The 25,548-nt window shown below is 37.7% G+C and overlaps 1 protein-coding gene across 18 annotated transcripts in view; it reads right to left on the minus strand.

The window, feature by feature from the left end:
- Positions 1–25,548, minus strand: part of LOC105478386 (ENAH actin regulator) — a 155,376-nt gene that overhangs the window by 45,216 nt on the left and 84,612 nt on the right. For all 18 annotated transcript variants that reach the window (XM_071081313.1, XM_071081282.1, XM_071081277.1 and 15 more), the window contains one exon: positions 14,615–14,792. In XM_071081313.1, coding sequence (XP_070937414.1) covers positions 14,615–14,792 — 178 coding nt within the window. The remainder of the gene's footprint in view (positions 1–14,614; positions 14,793–25,548) is intronic.

Raw genomic sequence — 25,548 nt, forward strand, 5'->3', positions numbered from 1 at the left:
GGCTGAAGTTTCAGGGGAAAATGATAAAGGCGCCCAATTCCATAGGTAAAGGTGGGGACATTCAAGGTAAGAGAATACCTCACATCATTTTAAGGAAACATAATTTCACTCTCTTATCCACATGTAAAAAACTGAATCTCCTTTAACCAAGATAGGGGTTTTTATTCTTTAAAAGTATTTTAAAAGACTTTCAAAGACCCATGTCTGTTTTCTCCCACTTTTATAGGAGAAAAAAAGAATTAAGAGAAATACAAAGGCACGAGGTTTCTGATAACTAAACTAACATACTTAGGGGTGGGAAAAAATGAAGGCAGTGGAGGTAGGGCAATTTTGGGCAAGAAAACTGAGCCTGGACCAAGAGAATAAACCTCAGACATTTCCACAATTTGGTAAAGAATTCATCCCTGTTTACATTCAATCTGGTACTGAAAATGCTACACAATTCTCCTTTACATAATTTACCAAGTTTTAAAATGTTTATTAAAAAGAAAACAACTAAAGAATCTGAGGAAGGCTTCTTGCTTTGATTTTAATCACTTTAAAAATTCTTAAGATTTAGCCGTTACTTTTCACTATACACCACACTCACACAATTAAAATGAGCCAATAACTAAAACTAAGAAAGCATGCCTAGATACATGAATACATGCTTTTTAACTAAGATTTGCTTTTCAAAATGCCATGCATGATAAATGCTACAAGATGTATGAGCCCTGAAAACAGTACACTAATTGAAAGCCAGTCACAAAAAAACTCACATATTTTATGATTCCATTTATATCAAACATCCAGAGCTGGCGAATCTTCAGTGACAGAAATTATATTAGTAGTTGCCAGATGCTGGGAGGTATGGAGGAATTGGGGGTAAAGGGACAATGACTTAAGGGTAGAGGGTTTCTTTCTGCTGTGATTAAAAACGTTCTAAAATTGGCCAGGCACGGTGGCTCAGGCCTATAATCCCAGTACTTTGGGAGGCCAACGTGTGCAGATCACGAGGTCAGGAGATCGAGAGCATCCTGGCTAACATACCCCATCTCTACTAAAAATACAAAAAGTAGCCAGGTGTGGTGGCGGGCACCTGTAGTCCCAGCTACTGGAGGCTGAGGCAGGAGAATTGCTTGAACCCGGGAGCCAGAGGTTGCAGTGAGCCAAGATAGCGCCACTGCACTCCAGCCTGGGCGACAGAGTGAGACTCTGTCTCAGAAAAACACAAAATGTTCTAAAATTGTGGCAAAGGTTGCACAACCCTGTGAATATACTAAAACCACTGAATGGTACCCTTTAAATGGGTAAACCGTATGGTATGTGAAGTAAAGCTCAATAAAGCTGTTACGGAAAATAACAAGTGCCATGCTGTGCATCTGTTCTTCATCTCACAATTGTTTATAACACAAAGTTTAAAAATATCCCAATGCCTACTGCTTTTTCCATTTTGAAAAATATTAAGAGGTGATTGGTGGAATTTTCGGTATTTTTATTTTCTTCTTCATGCTTTTCTATACTGCTTAAATTTTTATAAATAGCACATGACTTTATCATCAGAAAAAAAGAACTTATTCTCATTTGAAAAACAAAATGCTATGGAAATTACAGTTCTGTTAACAAGAGTGGTTCTAGATGGACGGAGCTCTAACTGGCTCTACTTTGTTTTTTGTTTTGTTTTGAGGCAGGGTCTTACTTCAATTGCCCAGACTGAAGTGAAGTGGTGAGTTCCAGTGCAGTGGAACCTCAAACTCCCAGGCTTAAATGACCCTCCCACCTCAATCTCTTGAGTAGTTGGGACTATAGGTGCATGCCACCACAACCAGCTAATTTTTTAATTTTTTTGAAGAGATAAGGCCTCACTATGTTGCCCAAGCTGGTCTTAAAATCTTGGCCTCAAGTGATCCTTTCACCTTGGCCTCCCAAACTGCTGGGATTACAGGCATGAGTCACCGCGCCTGGCCTAGCTCTAGTTTCTAACAAGAGAACTGGACATAAAGAATGAAGTGACTCTATGAATAACGCCAACATGACCCCAAATGTTTAGAAAGACTGCAAAGCCAGGACCTGAATACCCTTTCCAAACACCAGAGCTGGTTGAGAGAAGGCATACAGTGGCTGTTCTGCCACAACACTACTTTCCAGGAGGAATTAAACCCAAAGGCATTTTTTAGGTCATGACTCTCTCAGTACATATCCATTCACGATGGTTCATCAAAAACCAGGACTGTCCTAGTTAAACAAAGACAGCTGTCTCCTTTTCCATGGAATCATATTGCCCTTGCCCTTCTCTATCTCTCTGCACAATAATTTCTGGTATTTCAACAAGCTGCTTACCAAGAAGCAATCTCTATCTAAAACAACACAGGACAGCTAATATTTAAATGACAAAATTGTCCACATTTACTTTTTGAAATTCAAAAATATGTAAAATTCTATTAAAATAGTTTGGTTGAATACATAAAAATCAAATAAACTGGGTTTGTCTCACATGGGATTTACTAAATAGAATTAAAGATGGCCAGGAGCAGTGGCTCATGTCTGTAATCCTAACACTTTGGGAGACTGAGGCAGGACATTGAGGCCAGGAGTTCAAGCGCAGCCTGAGCAACGTAGCGAGGCCTCATCTCTACAAAAAAATTAAAAATTAGCTGGGTGCAGTGGCATGCACCTGTAGTCCCAGCTACTTAGGAGGTTGAGGCAGAAGGATCCTTTAAGCCCAGGAATTCGAGGTTACAGTGAGTTATGATCGCACCACTGCACTCCAGATTGGGCAACAAAGCAAGACTCTCTCTTAAAAAAAAAATATTCTGTACTTTATTCAAGATTGACAGGAAGCCATGGCAGGGTTATCAGAGCATACTACAATAGTTATGCAAAAACTCACTCTACCATCTTCCTAGCAATATAAGGCCAATTAAATTAGTTACCTGCAAAAGAGACTGGAAAGGCTTGAGGAAAACTTTAAATCAATAGGAAACCAGAGACTATTTCTGAATAAGAAAAAGTAATTCTCTGTTACAATATTACCACAGCAAAGAGCAGGATAGTGTTTGCAAAATAAACTCCTTCATAAAAAATGTATTTCTTCCTACATGAATGACAATGTCATAACCAAATACTCTTGAAATTTTCCAGAAAACAGAAGTCATTTGTTTCTCATGTGAATCATTTCAGAAATTACAAAAGCTCACAGAAATATCAGGTCTACCTTGTAAGAATTATTTTTGGTACCTTTACATGAATAGCATTCTATATTTGTTTCCTAACTACCATTCTGCACCATTCATAGTACTTACACTGCCTTGTGGATATTTTTGACCATGACTTATCCTCTCTACACAATTAACAGCCCCATTAAGACCAAAAATTTTCAATTATTTGTTTCTCTCATATCACGTAACATAGTACCTTAACAGGAGTACAAATAATTCCAGTTAACTATAGCATTTCTTCTCTTAGATTAGAACAGCATCTACTTCTTAGAAATTCATGTATTAATGAAATAATGCCACAATATTTTTCATATATGAAATACCAACTGACTTCAAAGATACTGCTATTTAACACCATCTTCAAAAGACTCCTTAGAATTTTTCTACCTTGCCTAGATTATGAAAGCAGGAATGCCCAATGTTAACTGAGAGGCAATGCCCCAAAATATGTACATGGGCAGCCTGACAGGGCACTATCACGCTTCCAAATGCAGAAAAGCACAGCCAAGATTAAGCTGTAAAAATCGTGGAACAGGTTTGGCTGCTGCTGTGTGTTGTGAATGGTCTCATCAGACTGGAAGTGGTTCCTGCAATTCATCTCTTATCATCAATGGAAAACAAGACAGACTATTAAAGCCTCTCTTTATTTTTGTTTTAGGAGGAAAATGTTCCACACAGAGGTATCAAAATTTTTGACTATTTAACATCCAGCAAATGCTTCTTCAATTTATGAGCAATAAAGGATAAAAATTCATGAATAAAGATAAAGTAATTACATGCAAATTACTATCCTCATGTAGGAAAGCATGCAAATAACCAGAGATGACATCCTCAGGTCATTGTAGCACCACTGAATAAAGATCAAGCCTATTGTAAAATAAGCCTGGAAGAACTGAAGTCACTAGCTGGACATGCATCAGACAATAGATTATAAGGTGCCTAATTGCCAGAGACACAAGGATGCAAAGAAAAGGGAATGAAAGGCAGACAGAATATAGTGTCTGTATGACAACAAACTCCAGGCTAAAATAACTTTCTATAAGACATGAAACCCATATTTATCACAGAAATAGTATCTGCCTCTTTTTAGCCATTTAATCATTCCCACCTTGAAGCAGGACACGATATCTTAAGTTCCACAGCGTAAGACTAAATGCTGTGCTCATGAAAAATGAGGCTTCAGGTATGATTACGCTAAAGCAGCTTTCCCAGACAGTTAGTGAACAAGAACTTAAAGGTCACAGAAGTTAATATATTAAAATGTATTTATTATAATTTAGTATAAACAATTTACAAATCCACATATATGAATATGTAATTCATATATAATTATGAAAAATCACCAAAAAATCACAAAAATAAAAATCACAAATGTACTAAGAGCTAGAAACAGCTAGTAACAACAGTTAGTGCTATTAAATAGATGGTGGTTACAAAGCTAATTGCTGGGCAATTTTTACATATTAAGCATCAAAAAGGCCATCAGACCTACATTTTCCCTTTCGTTGACAGATGATGAGAGCAATTAGGAATAATTTTTGCCACTTCTGTGACTTGTAAAGTCCCACTTCTGGCCAGCCCTCCATGATGTCTTCGTGGGGGAGGAGAGAAGATGAAATACAGAAAGGAAAAAGACAGGAAGAAAGACTTCTCTGTTACAGTCAAAGCTAGGCATGTCCACCGACACTGAAGGGACAAAAAATATGGAATAGTCAAGCCCATCTGACAGACAACCTCTAAGATTTCTTTGCTTTGCTAGGCTGTTTGGAAAAGATAAAAAGACTATAAAAATTCCATTCTTAGTCAATAGCTGTCCCTGCTAAGTTGTGACAGTAGTTTTCAAAGGTCTTATTCCTAGGATCCACTTATACTCCTAACAATTATTAAAGACACTAAAGAGCTTTTGCTTATGTGGGTTGTATCTGTCATTATTTACTATATTAAATAACTAAATTACATGTTTCAACTTTTAGGAATTCAGTTTTAAAATAACTAAAAAGCAGTTACATAAAAAAATAACATTTTAATGAAAAATAACTATTTCCCAGAACAAAAAATATTAAGTGATTAGAATGCCATGGTTTTACAAATCTCTTTAGCATTTAATACTAAATATTAAATAATAATCCAGACAGCTAGATTTTTTCATTTGCTTTTGTTTTCAGTATGCTGTGGCATGCTGTTCTGGCTGAAGTACAATGAAGAAGATCTCTTGAAAGGGTCCAGAGGGGGACCCTCAAGAGTTGCCATGGACCACACTTTTTGAATCCCTGAGTTAGAGGTTTAAATTCAAGATTCCCAATTTTACACCTGATTTAACCCAAAGGAATTTAAAACATGGAGAACCACCAAGAACAAAATAATCTAGGCCTTATTAGTTCTAATGATTAGGACATCTGTAAACTTTCTTTTTTTTTTTTTTTTTTTAAAGACACAGGGCCTCACTGTAGCCCAGGCTGGAGTGCAGTGGCACAATCATAGCTCGCTGTAACCTCAAACTCCCAGGCTCAAGTGATCCTCCTGCCTCAGCCTCCCAAGAAGCTAGGGCTATAAGTGTACGCCATCATGCCCACCTATTTTTATTTATTTATTTATTTATTTGATGGAGTCTCGCTCTGTCACCCAGGCTGGAGTGCAGTGGCGCAATCTTGGCTCACTGCAAGCTCTGCCTCCTGGGTTCACCCATTCTCCTACCTCAGCCTCCCAAGTAGCTGGGACCACCACGCCCGGCCACCACGCCCGGCTAATTTTTTTTATTTTTTTATTTTTTTATTTTTTAGTAGAGACGGAGTTTCACCATGTTAGCCAGGATGGTCTCCATCTTCTGACCTCATGATCCACCCGCCTCGGCTTCCCAAAGTGCTGGGATTACAGGAGTGAGACACTGCACCCAGCCATAATTTTTAATATATATATATATTTAAAGACAGGATCTCACTGTGTTGCCCAGGTTGGTCTGAAACTCCTGGCCTCAAGAGATCTTTCCAAAAACACTGAGGTTACAGGCCTGAGCCACCATGCCTGACCCTAGTGAGAAGAGAATCAGCCTGGCCTGAGGTCTGTAAACTTTAAGAGGATAAGCTACTATCAAATATTCACTCAAACTTTCCTTTTAGTGACTATGAATTATTAGATATAATTTCAAGCATTAATCAACACAAATATTAGAAGATAAAGCTATAGTCATTTTCTGGTCCCAATTCCAACCCAGAACTTCAAGGTTGTTCTTGTATGTAAATGCAGGATCAGAAAACAGAAGCATAAGGGGAGGGCAACGAAAGAGAACAGAAGAGAAACATCCTTCCAAGAGAGTCTGGCCCTAACACATCCACGGTAGGTAAAGAATACCTAAATACAGTCCTTGGGAGAACTGATATTAGTTACTTAAACAATTTTCCTTAGAGTTTAACTGTTTCACAACCCTGGTTGAGAAAGGCTAAGGAAAGGGCTGAAAATTGAGGCTTTGAGGTGTAACAGGTAGGCTACAGGATCTGGAGGCCTAATTCAGTAGCTCCCAACCTTTTCAACAGCTAGAAACTCTTTTATACTGTAATTAACCCCCTTGAACTCAATATTTAGAGTGAATCTGTCCAAATAAAGTATATTTACCATTAATCTTAAGAAATTAATGAAGTTTCTTTTGTCACATTGTGAACTATTTAAAGCCAGAATTGTGTCTATGTACCTTTCTTTCTAAAACCCGGACTAAGGCTCACAGAAAAACTCAAGCTGAATTACATTTTCATTTTTACCTGTTTCTCCCAAAGTACTGATTTTCTTCATATAGTAGAAATAATTTTAGGTGTCACACACATTACATTCAAACATACATGATACTCTCCTGGAAGCCTCTTTTTTTTTTTTAAGATGGACTCTTGCTCTGCCGCCCAGGCTAGAGTGCAGTGGCACGATCTCGGCTCACTGTAACCTCCACCTCCTGGGTTCAAGTGATTCTCCTGCCTCAGCCTCCTGAGTAGCTGGGATTACAGGCATTCACCACCATGCCCAGCTAATTTTCTTATTTTTAGTAGAGACAGGGTTTCACCATGTTGGTCAGGCTGGTCTCGAACTCCTGACCTCATGATCCAACCGCCTCAGTCTCCCAAAATGCTGGGATTACAGACGTGAGCCATTGCACCTGGCCGAGACCTCTATTATTAACATGTGAGAATGGGTGGCCAGAATTCTTTCTTAATGAAAAAGTTACGAAGTACAATCAGAACCACATTGGTTTTCTGTTTAAATTCACCTCATTCTACCATTGTTTGAATTTTCTTCTCTATTTCTGCCTCTACTCAGGAACTGAATGCTTAACTTACAGCCTTCAGCAGCTCCCTTTTCAAACCACAGCTAGCTTTCTGGAGTACAGCTTTGCTCACATTATCACTCTTGCTTGACAACTTACATGGAATCTCTATCACCCAAAGGCCCTCCTTGATCACCTACCTTTCTGAATTTATTCCCACCAGACCAAATAATTCCCTGTTCTACAAACACAGCTTATTCTTCCCACTCTTTGTACATGTATGCTATTCCTCAGGCCTGATATGGCTTTCCCCTTTGTCTTCCCATGCCTACAGTATGCCCAACTTTCAAAATCCAAACCTGAAAGTCAGCTCGTCACTAACATGTTCCCAGCTGCTCCAGTGAAAAGAAGGCTCATCCCCTTCACACACCCAATACAGTATGTTATCTGTCCTCAGACTGGGTTTCTCTTGTATGTTACGGTTGTGTCTTATCTCCCCTGTGAGAGGAGAAAGAAGATCCATGAGGACAAGACTTGTGTCTAGTTTGCCCTGGTATACAGATGCACTCAAATGATGGATGAATTAATTTTTCTATAGGAAAAATAAAAAAACACCCAAAAGATATGTCTTTACTGGACAGTTAAGACAAAGCAGATGTTGGAGAAAATTTGTAAGTCTACCTTTTTTTCCCCCTCTAAGTTAATCCACATAGAATTTTCATTTTTTTTTTGGACATTAGCATTCAAAATAACATTTTATAGTTTAATACTATGCCATTGCCTTGTTTAATTCCCATGACACCCTGACATAAATATTCTCATGATTCACATTTTATAAATTAGGAAATAGCTTTAGAGAAGGCAACCTGCCACCGGAGGAAGAGACAGAACTAGAGTCTTTTGACTCTAAACTCAAGTTCTTTCTACTAAATCACAATAAAGTAACATTTTACTTAAAAACACAAAACTAAAAGTAAACTCAAGTTTTCTCTTTCCTAATTTCTCATTCTAACTAACTTCCCTCAAAGGCATTTTTAAAAGTGCTTCAAAGATCTTGAATTGAAGGCCAAACTCAATAAAAAGAAATGGCCTAAAGGCTCGAAAACCCAATCCTCTTTGTGCCTCCCTTTCTAGGTATGGACAACCTGGGGAAATCCCATCTCTCCAGGTCAATCCTCCTAATTGGAAATTGGGAGTAACAACAGACATATTAACCTCACATTACTGTGATTCACAAAAGGGGACAACTGTGAGAGGTAAGTATGAGAATAAAGGAGAGCAGGCAGACATACAAAAAGACTGTCTCCATCTACCCAATCCCCAAACCTGTTAGTCATTTAATACTTAATGAACAGATTTTTTTTTTTTTTTTTGGAGACAGAGTTTTTGCTCTTGTCACCCAGGCTGGAGTGCAGTGGTGCCATCTCAGCTCACTGCAACCTCCACCTCCCGGGTTCAAGCAATTCTCCTGCCTCAGCCTCCCGAGTAACTGGGACTACAGGCGCCCGCCACCACGCCCAGCTAATTTTTGTATTTTTAGTAGAGATGGGGTTTCACCATATTGGCCAGGCTGGTCTCGAACTCCTGGTCTCAGGTGATCCGCCTGCCTTGGCCTCCGATAGTGCTGGGATTACAGGCGTGAGCCTGCCGAACCCAGCCAAACAGATAGATTTTATAGGGTTCAAAATGTTATACCCGGTCATACAGATAGGTTTTATAGGGTTCAAAATGTTAATCCTCCAATAAGATTAGTTGTTTCGCAAAGCTAAACTAAAAAACTTTGTCCAAGATTATCTTTGGGATTCTTTTCAGGTCCAAATTTTTAAGGTTTCATGAAAGCATTAATAAAGAACCCCAAATGCAGTATATCCAGAACCAAATGTGTTATCTACAGCACAGTATTTCCTCTTCTACCCTCTTCCACTCTGTCTCTGGTTAACAGTACCATCTTTATCCGGGTCCCAAACTGACACACCTGGTCATCATTTTAAAACACTGTTCTCTCCTTCCTGGCCTGCCCATTACATCTTACTGACAAAGAGAAAAGAGGTTGAGTTCTAAAATCTCGGTACAAAAGCCACTAATGCCACTATCTAGCTGTGGGTCCTTGCACCACTACAGTGACCTTCTGTAAGTGCCAATCTCATTTCTAAAACAAGGATAATACCACCAACCTTGTAGGGTTGTTATAAAGATGATTGGTTATGTATATGCCAGATTAAGACCAGGCACATAGAAGGTGACCAATAAATAGATCACTATTCCTGCCTCAGAATGGCTTTAATTTCTATGTGAGGACAAAGGTAGAAAGCTAGAACACTGCCATGGCAGGTACAGCCAGCACTAAATGAAAGCTGGTCACCTCCTCTTCATTCTGCTCCTCTCCTCTACTTTGTCAGTTCAGGCCTCATCTTTCTCACCGGTATTATCACAACAGTGTCCTGAATTGATCTTCATGCATGTAACTTGCATGCTCACCACACTTGTCCTAAAGCACAAACTTGATCATATCAATCCTTTATTTAGCATCCTTCGATGACTCTTCACCACCTCCATGATAAAATGCATACTCATCAGCACCAGGCCCTTCCCAACCTTATCTCTTGGGATGCCCTACTCCTGACCCCCACCACATAAATTCTCATGTCCAAGCCACATCATAGTGTATTTGTTATTTCCCGATTGCTCCATGCTCTCATGCTTCCAAACCTATCTAGAATGTTCTATCACTGATGAGCCCTCTCCATTCTTAAAAACATAGCTGAAACATCACCTTCTCTTCAAAGCTTTCCCTGACCCTAGAATTTTCTTTGGTATTCCGAAGGCCTTTCTTCATACTACATTTGCAAGCCGTATCCTAATTTTGCTGGCCTTGTTTCTGGCAGCTGTAGCCCAACTGTGACATCAGGCAAGGGACAGGATTTATCTATCATTTTCGTATTATTCCCAGTGCCTAACACAGTTTGTAAAAAATACATTTTATTGAAAATATTTTTGTGATAAGTTTAATACTGTTTGCATTAATATCAACAATCTGAAAGACTAAAAAACAAAACTGTCACTATAAAGTATTTCTAGAAACTATTGAGATTTTTTTTAATCCTATTAATTCCAAATATAAAGAGATTTTTAAATGCTGTGATAAAACTCATACAAATGCACATATTGGAAGGTACGTCAGGCCAAATTATCATTAAAAAATGAAATCTCAGTATTATAAAACCTGAAGAAAATTTCAACCATAAGGAAGGTATGACTTTTGACTATGTTCTCACGTTCAATAGATTAAAAAATAAAACCCAGCAAAAGTAGTCTTTTAGATAATGGTAAAATACTTATTTTGGGGTGTTCTTTTTGAAAAGGCATGTTTCATCTTGGCTGAGAACAAAAGCAGTGGGATTATCTTACGGGTTATGCATATAATTTTCTTTTTTTTTTTGGATTTAAAAAATTATTTCCTATTTTCAAATGATTTAAACCTTTTACAAAAATATAACAGTTGGGCAAATTTGCCTCCACCAACTATCACAAAAATTAACTTTGTAGTTTATATAATCCATAACTATTACCTACAAAAATCTATAAATACTGAATAATAGAGAAATCAAAAATATCACTTTAGGTAATACACCCATTTAAAATTGAATCCATTTCCATGGAGAAAGGAAAAAATACACAGTAGCATTTGGTATAAAAGGAAGAGCACTAATTCAGCTCTTTTTCAAAAATGTTAGAACATGTGATTTGTGTTTTTTTAACTTCCAAATATAACTCACTGTATTTAGCACCTTCTGTACTTTCCAGTATATTAGATAATTGCATACCAAGTTAAAAACAAAATAAAGGAAAACATTTCTGCCACCCACCATTTTCATTAAAAAAATGGAAGTATTACATAAACACACAGAGCACCTCGTAAAGGTTGGTATGACTAGCCCCCCAGAAAACTGTTTTTTATAAATTTTAAAAATTTGAGGATTTAGGGGACATGGGAGAAGAGGAAATGAGAATTATGTGATTATTGGTTTTAACACAAAACGTGAGCTAGTAATTTTCAAATTCAGTTCTAGAGAACCATGGAGGTGTCTCAGAGGTTGCAGATCCTGAACCCCACATCAATTAGAGAAGCTCCATATTTTTTGTCCATTTATAGACTGAACTACCAAATATCTCATTTGCACAAAAATCTCCATAACTTTTAAAAGTCTGAAAAATCACTGAGAAGGATTAGCCGATGACAACCGTGGATAATATTGATATTAGCACCTAATAAATAAAAATACAAACAGAAATGTTTTATATGGAAAAATGTTTTACAAAGTGCTAAAAACATTAAGAAACAGGCAAGACTAGTATTTGTAGTTACTTTATCAATAAGTTTATTCTGCTTCTCATCAGTTTTATCAGGCTACAGTTTGTAAAGGGAAGGGACATGTAAGTTAAGCTTTTTCAACTTGCTTTTGGAAGAAAGACAGTAGATGATTTCAGCAGCGAACTGGCTGTGAACCCAAAGCAAAGATTTTTGGCAGGGTATAACCAAGCTGAGAGGCGACATTAGTGGGTATGTTTGTTTAGATAAAGGGGAGGTGGCCCATATAATGTTGGGGTAGGGTACACAGCTTTTCTACATTGGAGAATCTGCGTAAGAAATGATATCTATTCCCAAGAACACTCCTGATTCTTAACATCTTACTCTCTCCTATGCTTCTACTTCCACACTAATTAAGGCCATCAAAAATAAGAAATAGTACTTAACTACAGTAATTTATGAAAAGTCATTTTCTAAGTAAATCAGACTATTTAGAACTCAGCCATTCTATATGCTTTGTTTTCCATGATGAAAAAACTACAGAACTAAAAGCTTCCTTGCCAGTGACCTGATCCACAATACCAGGAGGAAGCTGTGACGGACTCATTTCTTCCATTATCTCTCTTTCCTCAGCCCCTAGTATGAGTGGTTGAGATTGTGACTGAGAAAAGAATAAAGTACCAAAATCATCTAACAAGAATCCTATTTTTTTCCCACACTAAAATGCTTGTGTAGCTTATGAAATGATGGTCGATTTTCCTATTTGCCAAACTTTCTATAATGTGGAACATTGTTTCTTAAAGCTTATTACTTTACAATAGAGAATGTAATTGCGTCTCTCCACATTGATTCATTAATTTGAAAAGATCAAGATAAAAAAAAAAAAAAAGGCTGTGCACGGTGGCTCACGCCTGTAATCCCAGCACTTGGGGAGGCCAAGGTGGGCAGATCACTTGAGGTCATAAGTTTGAAACCAGCCTGGCCAATATGGTGAAACGCCATCTCTATTAAAAATACAAAAATTAGCTGGGCATGGTGGTGAGTGCCTGCAATCCCAGCTACTTAGGAGGTTAAGGAGGGAGAATCACTTGAACCCGGGAGGCAGAGGTTGCAGTGAGCCAAGATCACACCACTGCACTCCAGCCTAGGCAACAGAGCTAGGCTCTTGTCCCAAAAAAAAAAAAAAAAAAAAAAAAAAAAAAAAAATCAGAAAAAAAAAAAAAAAAAAAACTACGTTAACTGGCATTTGCATTTTGAAATCAAACCATATGACTACTCACTGATAGAAACAATCCTTTCCATTTGGCTAAAAACTAAAAATCAAAAGTCAATGACAATAATAATAATGTTAACTACTTTTAAAAAAGGAACATTTAGTTCTTAACATAAGTTCCTAATATCAGTAACATTTAGTTCCTAATATCAATGGATACTCTTTTGAAAGTTCAGAAATAAAAACAATGCTAGTTTGTTCTAAAACATGGGAAATTCAAATGTCATACATCTACTCTCCAAACTTTGGTACCTTAATTATTTATCATGTAACTGACCCATCCAACAAGATATTAAGAATCACAATTCTAGTTTCTTCTCTATGGTAAATGAAAAGCAATTCTATACCTATGATAGTATGCCAATAAAATACTGACACCTGCAAGAGAAGTACAGAGACTCAGAGAAATGACCTACATACAAGACCGTACAGACTTTCCTATGCTATTTTCTGGACTTAGAGACAAACCAGGCCAAGTTCTAGTGGTTTATTTTCTCAAACTAGACACAATATGCAAACTATGTATAAGTTATGTATTGATATTAATTTCCTCAAAAGATCTGATACAAAACATCTAAAGCCATAACAACTTTAAGTTTTTGCAAGATCCCAAAATGTCTTCTTGCTCTGAAACTAGTATTTGACAGACTAACACATGAGCTAGATGCTTGAATCCTTTTTAGTATAAGGCAACATATAAATTTTTAATGTATTTATAACAGATTTTGATATTCTATACTTTCAACAAAGTATCAAATTTTCATCTGACTGCAACTCCTTCCTCTTAAAATATATATTGATTACAGTACATTTATATCATTAAAATCATTACTAAATATACAATATAGGCAAGAGTAATCATATTTGTTTTTATACGTAACAATTATTTTCTGATTATAAAATCTATCTCTTCAAAGAAATAACCACACACTGGTACATTTTTCTATTTTTTTAAACCAAGACAAAACTAAGCTTATCCTTGACATATATATAGTTTTTAAAAACTGGGATTTTTTAAAAAAGTGATTTCTACATATCTTTCTAACCAATATGCATTATCAGAGGAGATGCAATTCATGACTTGTACCACCTGAGGGCACTCCTAAAATCTTTAAAAAACCAAGAATCACATTTTTACCTACTAGGAAAAAGACCTAGTCCTACTTCAAGTTCATGGTTTGAAAAACAACTTTCAGAAAACATGTGTTTCTTTACACAAAGATGATAAATAAGCATAATTCCTATCCACTGCATAGTCTCTGGGCTTCATGTACTCTCAACAAAAGTGTTTCTAAAGCAGGATGAAACACATCTAAATACTTCAAATAAAAGGGTTACAAATTAAAGAGAACTAAACTCACAGGACTGTCTTTCTAGATTATACATTTATCATCAGTAAAAAGTTGATATTTCTATAGAAAATAAAAATTCAAGAACTACTTCAAATATATACAAGATCTAAAAGTTAACAAAAAGATTTGCTCTTTAACATATACACGGCACTTCAGATCAAGAATACAAGTAAACCTTCAGTTTTGCTTTGTCTCTGGAAAAAGAAAGAAAATACAAGTAAACCATGGGCACCTTACCTGTTTCCTGTGAATTTAACACTTCTAAGGCATGCATCATGGCACTTGCGAAGACATTGGCATCCTCTTTGCTGCCAAAGTTGAGACCATACACCTGTCTAGCATCTCGCCACTGGTGGAAGGTCTGTGTAGCTTGATTGTACTTCAATCCTTTAGGAATGGCACAATTTATCACGACCTAAAAAATAGTAAGTCTTTATAAAGTCAAACCAATAATTGGCAAAGTCAAGGATGTCAACAAATGCTGACTATATATTCATTCAAATGTGTTCCTAATAGACCTTGACAAAAATGGTTTAAACAATTATCTAGGGTAAAATCTACAGAAATATCAGTCTGATAGAAGTTAAGCTTTTTGCTGATTACAAAGGTCTGCCATAAAACAGTAAATCAGCAAAACAAAACAAAACAAAATCTATTTTCCTCATTAAATATATTTTAACTTGTTTGCTGAAGTTTTACAAATACAAAAAAGTATACACAACATAAAAGTGTATCTGTGAATGTTCACATGAAGTCAGTACCCTAATTAAGAAATCAAACAGCAACACCAGAAGCCCATCTTCTTAATTCCTCCCACCTCCCAAAAGGTACTAGCCACACTTCTAACATCATAAATTACTACATTTATATGAAATCCAAAACCAACGTATCAATCTGAGGAGGGTCTTGAGTATCTATAGGGGTCTTAAGTATCTTTCATTAGATTTATTTTCTATTATTAATCAAGTTTTGTAGGTTTTTAGATTTTATAAAAGTGGAGTTATACAACATGTATTATAACGTATCTGCTCTCTTATCCTCAAAATTGTTTGTAAGAGCCATCCACTTGTTGCATGCAGCTGTGGTTTGTTCATTTTCATTGCTGTATGGTAGTCCTTTGTATAAATCATGCTTATTTAAGCATTCTCCCATTAATGAACATTTAGATTATTTGCAGTTTAGGTTATTAAAAATTGTGATGTTATGAACTTTCTACTGCATGTCTTTTGGTACAAACAAGCATTCATTTTTGTTGGGCATATACCCAGGAGTGGAAATATCACAGGACATGTGTATGTTCAGCTTTAGTAGAAAATTCCAAGTAGCTTTCCAAATTGGTTCTAGTAATTTACACTTCCACAAGAGTATACAAGAGCTTGTGCTACTTCCACATAACTATGCAACATTACAACTGGTACTATCCGTCTTTATTTTAGCAATTCTGGTGGGTATGAATGCTTTATCACTGCAGTTTTAGTTTGCATTTCCCTGATTTTTATTAGCTATCTAGATGTCTCTTTTTGTGAATATCTGCTTGAATTAAGTCTCTTGCCCATTTTTCTCCCGAGTTGTCAATTTTTTTCTTCTTTGATTTCTAAGCCCTTTATATATTCTAGATATGATATCATTGTTGGTTATCTATGTTGCATATATCTTATGCTATTCTATGAATCACCTTTTCACTCTTAACGGTTTCTTGATGGATTTAAGTTCTTCACTTTGATTCTGTTCAAATTAGCAATCTTTTTCTTTATAGTTACTGCTTTAGTGCTGTTTAAGAAATGTTTCTCAATCACAAGGTCATGAAAATATTGTCCTATATTATCTTGCAAAAGCTTTATTATTTTACTTTTCACATTTCTATCCCCAATCCAGCTGGAATTGGTCTGTGCCTATGGTGTGAGGTAGGGATCAAGTTTGCTATTTGTTTCAATATGGCTGTAAAAATGATCCAGCACTATCAATGTGCTACAAGTTTGCCTGCAGCACATAAATTAAGTGTCTACGTGGCTCTATTTTCTCCTACAGATCAATATGCCTTTTTGCCAACTCTACAATGTCTTAATTGTTGTAGCTTTATACGAAATCTAGATGACCATTAGAGTGTGTCTTCCTGTTTCATTCTTCAAAATTGCTTTGACTCTTCTTAGTCCTTTGTGTGTAGCTAGTTTTACATTCTGATTATCAGTTTCTATCAAAGAAATTTTGGGGACGTTGAGGTTGCATGAAAGCTAACATATCAATCTGAGGAGGTTCTTAAGTATCTTTATGGGGGTCTTGAGTATCCTTCATTAGATTTATTATTTTCTATTATTAATTGAGTTCTAAGTATTAGAATCTTCTATTATTCCTAATAATTTACATTAAGGTTTTTTCCTCTAAATACACAACCATGTAATCTGCAACTGACAGCTTTATTTCTTCCTTTCCAATCCATGCATGATGTATTTAACTTCATACACCTACTAGAAATCACACTACAATGCTGAAAAAAAGTGTTCATAACAAGTATCTTTTTTTTCCTGATTTTAGAAAGAAAGCTTTCTCAATTAAACCGTTAAAAGTATGATCTTTCACACCAGGCGAGGTGAATCACGCCTGTAATTCCAGCATTTTGGGAGGCCGAGGCAGGTGGATCACTTGACGTCAAGAATTCAAGACCGGCCTGGCCAACATGGTGAAACTCCAGTCTCTACTAAAAATACAAAAATTAGCCAGGTGTGGTGGCATGTGCCTGTAATCCCAGCTACTTGGGAGGCTGAGGCAGAAGAATCACTTGAACCTGGGAAGAAGAGGTTGCAGTGAGCTGAGAGTCTGCCACTGCACTCCAATCTGGGCAACAGAGTGACACTCTGTCTCAAAAAATAAATAAATACATAAATAAATGACCTTTCATGTAATAATCTTATTGATACCTTTTATCTGGGGAGAAACCCTCCTATTACTTGACAGCTAAGGGTTTCCATCATGATTGAATACTGCATTTTATCGAGTGCTCCCCAACATAACTTGAGGTGACTGGCTCTTCTGTTTTTTTATGCAGTTAATTACACTGATTATTTTCTAGTATTCAACCAACCAACCTTACATTCCTAGGATAAACAACATTGGTCCCCACATATCAATTTTTATAAATCTCTAGATTTGTTTGATAGTCCTCTGTTTGAAATTTTTATATCTACTTTTATGAATGAGATTAACCTCACTATTGTATTCATGTATTCATTGTATTAATGCCAGGTTTTGACAGCAAAGTAATGCTGGACTTAAAATGAACTGGCACTGTAGACTTGGCAAAAAGATAGGCATCCTCTTTGTGTATTCTCTGGAAAAAAGTATGTAATATTGGTGTTCTTTAGTTGTTAAAGGTTTGGTTGAAAAGGACACCACCAGTAGAGCCAGCTAAACGAAGTTTTTCTTCCTTTTACTTCTTTTCATCATAGTCTTAATTTCTTTAAAGTGTTTTCCTAAGAACTTCTACATCTACATTTTCAAAATTACTAAAATAAAGTTGCTCAAAATACCCCCCTTAATCACTTAAATGTCTCTAAGATTCATAGTGATGTCGCTTCTTTCTTCATAATGGCTATTTAAACCATTCCCTTTTTTTTTTTCCAAGAGCTGTCCCTCACAAGGACTTTAGAGACAAACCTCTCCTTAGTGTGTTTCCTTTCTACTGCATTAATTTTGGCTCTTATCTTTATTGTTACGCTCTTTCTATTAATATTTTATATGGCTTTAATGGTCTATTCTTTAATTTCTTGAGATGCATCCTGAGTCTGGCTGAAAAGTCAACAATACTTATTTTCCAAGATAACATTTCAGCCTCTAAATTTCACTTTAATCAGAAGTTTAGTAGCATTCTACTGGTGTTAATATGTGGCATGTTCATCATTATTTAGCTCAACTAATTTTTCTTATTTCGTTGTGATTTCTTCTCTGACTCATGGACTATTCAGAAAGGTATTTCTTAACACCTACACCTATGGGATTCTCTATTATCTTACTTCCAGATTAATTCTGCCGTGACCACACACTTTGTATGATTTTAATCCTTTGAAATTTGTTGACACTTTCTTTAGGGCCAAGCATACATACAATTTTGAAATTGTGACATGTACATTTGAAAGGTATGTGGTATATATGCCAATTAGGGTAGGGAAGTAATTGTATTGTTCAAACCTTCTATATATTCTTACAGGCCTTTTTTTCTGACTGCCTGTTCCATCAGTTACTAACAGAGGTAAGTTAAAGTCTCCTGCTGTGATTCGTACATTTGTAACCAGAACAAGAGAAACTTTGACACCTCTGGTTCCAAAATGGCAGCGCAGAAGCAAGCTATGGCAAAAATCGCAATTACTTTTGCATCAACCTAACAGTTCTCTACTCTCCCCGTGCCCCCCAACAAAACAAAATCAAGTACACAGCACCAAAATTATTACCAGCAATATCCCACAACTTAAATAGGAGTAGGACACAGTTCCTGGAGACACAAAGAAATAAAAAAGCTCTCAGCAGACAGTAAGATAATCAGACCTCCATATCCACAATGGCCCTCCACACAGCCTGCTGGCACCAAGCATGCAGAAATCTTCCCCCAACTCACGCCTTCTACACTGGAAAAAGTGAGATCAAGATAAACAACAAACTTTTCCACCATCTTGGGTTCATGGCAAAAGACCCATCTGTCATCTCAAACCATGGGAAGCACTGGGAGTTCCAGAAGGGAGAAATATCCCTAAGAACAGCCAGAGACAAAGTGGGGAAGCAGGACTAGCCCAAAAGTCTGCTCTGTAACTTGGCCAAAAGAGACACTGAGTCCAAGTGGCTGTTCAGCAGCACCATGCTGTTGGAGGTTTGTTCCACAGGTCTCCTGGGCATGAACCCCTAGCCAGCCTTCCCACACTACCAGGACATCCCCATTGGGACCTCCTCAGTTTGGGATGGGTAGCACTCTGATTGTTTACTAGAACCTAGGCAAATCTGAACTTTTTTTTTTTTTTTTTTTTTTTTTTTTTTTTTGAGATAGGAGCTACCCCAAGGCTGGAGGTAGCTCATGCCTGTAATTCCAGCACTTTGGGAGGCCAAGGCAGGTGGATCACTTGAGGTCAGGAGTTCAAGACCAGCTTAGCCAACATGGCAAAACCCTGTCTCTACTAAAAATATAAAAATTAGCCAGGCGTGGTGGCACACGCCTGTAATCCAGCTACTTGGGAGATTGAGGCAGGAGAATCACTTGAAACGGGGAGGCAAAGGTTGCAGTGAGCTGAGATCAAGCCATTGCACTGCAGCCTGGGTGACAGAGTGAGACTCTGACTAAAAAAAAAAAGATTAAAATGTTATGCACATTTTACTATAACGTAAGGCTGGAGTGAAGTGGCTATTCACAGGCACAATCATAGGACATGACAGTCTTGAACTCCTGGTCCTAGGCAGTTCTCCTGCCTCAGCCTCCCGAATAGCTGGGACTATAGGCACAAGCCACTGTGCCCACCCTCCTGATGTGGTTTTTATAAATATTGGGGTAAGGGTGTCACGATTCTTTAGGAGATACTAGAAACCCAAAGCTACTAAAATTTAACATTATCAGAAAATTGGAAGACCCTTTTAAGGCAAATCAATATCCCTGCTTGGCAAATAGCTTAAAATGGCAGACAAGAGAAAAGATATGTTACATCTACTTTTTCAATTGTTCACAACAGAATGTTAGAAAAAGTTGTGGAAAATATTACTAGGATCAAAATTATATAAACTACTGTTTCATTTTCCCAATATAAAAATTTTAAATCTGGGGCCAGGCGTGGTGGCTTACGCCTGTAATCCCAGCACTTTGGGAGGCCAAGGTGGGCAGATCATGATGTCAAGAGATTGAGACCATCCTGGCCAATATAGTGAAACCCTGTCTCTACTAAATATACAAAAATTAGCTGGGCTTGGTGGCACGTGCCTGTAATCCCTGCTACTCGGGAGGCTGAGGCAGAAGAATAGCTTGAGGAGGTTGCAGTGAGCACAGATCACACTCCAGCCTGGCGACAGAGCAAGACTCTGTCTCAAAAACAGAAACAAAAAAAAATTTTTTTAATCTGAATTAATTCTTTCACTCATCTAACCATTGAGGATAGACAGTACTACAAATAATCTTTAAAAGTATTAAAATTAAATATTTTCAGGCTGGGCGCAAGGGCTTACACCTGTAACCCCAGCACTCTGGGAGGCGGAGGCGAGTGGATCGTGAGGTCAGAAGATCAAAACCAACCCGGCCAACATGGTGAAACCCTGTCTCTACCAAAAATAAAAAAATTAGCCAGGCGTGGTGGCACATTCCTGTAATCCCAGCTGCTCAGGAGGCTGAGGCAGGAGAATCGCTTGAACCAGGAAGGTGGAGGTTGCAGTGAGCTGAGATGGCGCCACTGCACTCCAGCCTGGTGACAGAGTGAGATTCCGTCTCAAAAAAAAAAATTAAATAAGTAAGTATTTTCACTTAATAACTACTTATTGGCTGTCCACTGAGCATACTGTCAGGTTTGGACTACATCATAATCCTAAATTCTGTGCTTCAGATCCAGTGAGCTTGAGTCTAGCCTGGAGGTGATATTCCATCTTACACATGCCTATCCATTTTTAGCCTGACCATAACAGAGTAAACACTGCAGTAAACACCCACACTTCCTTGTGACCTGGCTCAACATCTTATCCTGTCTATGAGGTCATCCATGACCCTTTCTCCTATCTTCTCAACAAACTGATGATGCTTTTATGCCCTCACTGTGCTCTATTCTATACTTATCACAACTGAAACATTTAACTGGGGTTCTTTGCTTATGTGCTTAACATCCCCATCCTGCCTCAGCCTCCTGAGTAGCTGGGATTACAGGCGCACGCCACCACGCCTGGCTAATTTTTGTATTTTTAGTAGAGACAGGGTTTCACCATGTTGGTCAGGCTCTTCTCAAACTACTGACCTCGTGATCCGCTCGCCTTGGCCTCCCAAAGTGCTGGGATTATAGGCATAAGCCACTGCACCCAGACAACATCCCCATTCTTTACTGCATCTTTCATTCAAGGTCAGGAACGATATTCTAATATAAAACCCAAGCATAGTACCCATAAGCACTTAATAAATGTTAGGTTGGAAAATGAAGTATTTTAATATGCTTATATAATATATTTATATAATTGTACATATTCAATTTTACAAGTAAATGGTGGGTGGTTTTAACAGCTCTTACTATAGAAAGTTTAGATGTTTAGTAAATTATAACAACATGTGCCCACTTACAACAGACTGATAACCATTAAGATATGTAAGAATGATGGCCAGCCACAGTGGCTTATGCCTATAATCCCAGCTACTCAGGAGACTGAGGCAGAAGGATCACTTGATCCCAGGAGGTCAAGGCTGCAGTGAGCTATGGTCAAACCACTGCACTCCAGCCTTGGCAACAGAGCAAGACTCTGTCTCAAAAGAGGCCGGGCGCGGTGGCTCACGCCTGTAATTCCAGCACTTTGGGAGCCCAAGGCGAGTGAATCACAAGGTCAGGAGATCAAGACCATCCTGGCTAACACGGTGAAACCCCATCTCTACTAAAAATACACACAAAATTAGCTGGGTGTGGTGGTGGGCACCTGTAGTCCCAGCTACTCAGGAGGCTGAGGCAGGACAATGGTGTGAACCCGGGAGGTGGAACTTGCAGTGAGCCAAGATTGCGCCACTGCACTCCGTCTGGGTGACTGGGCAAGACTCCGTCTCAAAAAAAAAAAAAAAAAAAAAGAAATGCAAGAATGGAAGAAAGAAAACCAATTATCTATCAGATTTATTCTTAGGGATGGTGTTTTTTTAATTATCATTATATTAATAAAATTATATTTTCTAATTATTTACTACTTATACAAAAATGCGAGTGTTTTTTATATACTGATCATGTAACCAGCAACCTCACTGAACAATCTTGTTGGTTCTAATAGTTTATCTGCAGATACTCCTGGGAGATTTTTATGCAGACAATTACATCATTGGTGAGTAACCAGCTGCTTCTTTCTTATCAATTCTTACAGCTTCTATTTCTTAAACTTTGTATGGCTAGGTTATCTAGTACCTCATCTTTAACACTAAATGAAAACGGTTAGAGCGGAAATGCTCAATTTATTCACAAGTTTAATGGAAAGGCTCTCAACACTGTACGATCCTGTAAGATACCTGATGTATGCTTCTATTGTCCACCCATATCAGCTTAAGAACATTAATTTTATGCCTAATGTGATGAGAACTGTTATGTATTGATTCAAATTTTATCAAATGCTTTTTCCAGAACCTCTTGCTTTTGTAGGTTTTCTCCTGGGAAATAATATTAGTAAGTTATCTAATGTTAACCATCCTTATATTACTGAGGCAAACAGCGATAAGCCCTATTTGATCAAGACGTGGTTTTGTTTTGTTTTTTACTCATTACTACATTTGGTCTGCTAATATCTTATTGAGGACTATTATATCTAGGTATACATTCACAACTGAAGACTGGCTCCTCTCCCAAACTTGTTCTATGTTTTGGATATCAAAATTATCCAAGCCTTATAAAATATCATTCTCTACAATGGTTACATAAAACAGAAAACACAGTGACATTTTAGATCTCATTTGTAAATGCTCTGTACTCTCCTGCAGCTTTTTAAAATTTGGGGGGCAGATTATTTACTATTGATTTATTTCATGATTGTAGGTCTATCATGTTTTCCTACTCTTCAGTTTTAGAAAGTTACGTTTTTCTACAAAATGGCCCATTTATTGGCATAAAGTTTTTCATAATATTTTATTTCCTTAGGTAACTATAGTGGTATTCTTTATTTCATTCCTAAAATTGGTTATTTGTACTGTTCCTTTTTTTCGTTTGATTCTGCAAGTTTTTTTTTTTTTTTTTTTTTTTTTTTTTTTTGACATGGTCTTGTTCTGTTTCCCAGGTTGGAGTGCAGTAGCACAATCACACTCACTACAGTCTCCACCTTCCAGGCTTAAGTGATTCTTCCACGTCAGCCTCTCAAGTAGCTGGGACTACAGGCACACACATTGCACCTGGCTAGTTGTTTGGGTTTTTTGTTTGTTTGTTTTTTGATTTTGTTTTTTCTTTGAGATGGAGTTTCACTCTTTTTGCCCAGGCTGGAGTGCAATGGCACAATCTCAGCTCATTGCAACCTCTGCCTCCCAGGTACACGTGATTCTCCTATCTCAGCCTCCCAAGTAGCTCAAATTACAGGCATGCGCCACCACACCCAGCTAATTTTTTTTTTTCTAGTAGAGACAGGGTTTCACCATGTTAGTCAGGCTGGTTGCAAACTCCTGACCTCAGGTGATCCACCCGCCTTGGTCTCCTGAAGTGCTGGGATTACAGACATGCGCCACCGCGCCTGGCCTGTTTAGGTTTTAAAAAATAGTTTTGTAGAGACAGAGTCTCATTATGTTGACCAGGCTGGTCCTGAACTCTTGGGCAGGCAATCTTCCTGCCTTGGCCTCTCAAACAGCTGGGATTATAGGTGTGAGCCACCATGCCAGCTAGTTTGTCTTTTCAATGAAGCAGCTTTTGTATTAACAAATACTATTTATTTCTATTTAATTAATATCTTTCTAATATTTTCTTCTGCTTTCTTTGGGTTAAGCTCATCGTTTTTTAGTTTCCCTTTTTTTCCTACTACGTACAATTAAGACTTGCGCATCTAAGGACACAATTAGATGTCCTACAGGTTTCTATATGTAATATCACTCAGGCCTCAGTGTTTTCTTATTTTCTAATATTCATAATAATTTCCTCTTAATGTCACAATTTAGCACAGTTTTAATTTTGTAATGTTTTAAGAAACATTCTACTTGCCAGTATCTAAGAGTCATAAGATAGTTTACTTCTCCTAGAAATAAAAATTTTAGTATTTCATATGCAAATTTCCTAGCTTAATCTTCTTTCCAGGCCGGGCGCAGTGGCTCACGCCTGTAATTCCAGCACTTTGGGAGGCTGAGGCAGGCGGATCACCTGAGGCTGGGAGTTCGAGACGAGCCTGACCAACATGGAGAAATCCCATCTCTACTAAAAATACAAAATTAGCCAGGCGTGGTGGTACATGCCTGTAATCCCAGCTATTCAGGAGGCTGAGGCAGGAGACTCACTTGAACCCGGGAGATGGAGGTTGCAGTGAGCCAAGATCACGCCGTTGTACGCCAGCCTGGGCAACAACAGCAAAACTCCGTCTCAGAAAAAAAAAAAAAAAATTTCTTTCTGATTATCTTCAAATATTCTTTTTCGTTTTTGTAAATATAGGATTATTCATCAGTACTTTTCAAATAACCAATTCACTAAATTTACCAAAAATGTAGTTACTTTACAGCTTTTAGTTTGCAATGTTGTATTAAGAAGGTTCAACAATTTCTACAAAATCTTAATTGTCCAGTTTTCTTTTTTTCCCCCCATAATTAATATCTTGGGGCATATTTGATTTATCTCTGGCCTAAGTCGCTGCTGGAACAAAGACAAAGATGAGAGAGTGCTCAGCAGAACCTGGACTACAAATGGGACAGAGGGGGCTCTTGGTAAAAAGCCTGAGAGACCAGAAAAAGGCTGTGCAACACAACAAGGAAACTGGAGCCCAGAGGAAAAGGCAGGAAGACTAAGGAGGGGAAAGAAGAGAGTAAGAGGGCGGGGCACAGGGGAGAGATAGGGAGAAGGCAGCCAGAGAGGGCAGAAACAGGGGCAGGCCGAAACCGTTTGTATAAATGGATAAATGTGGTAAATTCAGTGAATTGCTCTTTCTACAGACTGACTCAGAACTGTGAAAGTTCATCTCCACGCCGGCACTGCATTTGTTTTTACCACATGCCCCAACAGTTTCAGTGCTCTACAACCAGTGTTTTCCTAATTTCTTGGCTGAAGTTGCTTAAGTGAAGGAGTTTCTCATTTCTCGGGGGAGCTTCTAAGTCAGCTAAGAAAGCAACAAACTCCTTTGCTTCCCTGTGCTGATAGGAGGATTTCTCTTAGCCCTCTTTCTATGGGGTGTAGTCCCTCTAAGACTGCCAGTTTTTTGTTTGTTTATATGTTTGTTTTTGCCAAAATACCAGTTTCACAGCCCAAACTCTTATAGGCCCACAGTCCCTATATGCATACATGACAAATCTTACCAATCCATAATCACCA

This window comes from Macaca nemestrina, chromosome 1, assembly GCF_043159975.1.
Source record: "Macaca nemestrina isolate mMacNem1 chromosome 1, mMacNem.hap1, whole genome shotgun sequence".
NCBI classification, from domain to species: Eukaryota; Metazoa; Chordata; class Mammalia; order Primates; family Cercopithecidae; genus Macaca; species Macaca nemestrina.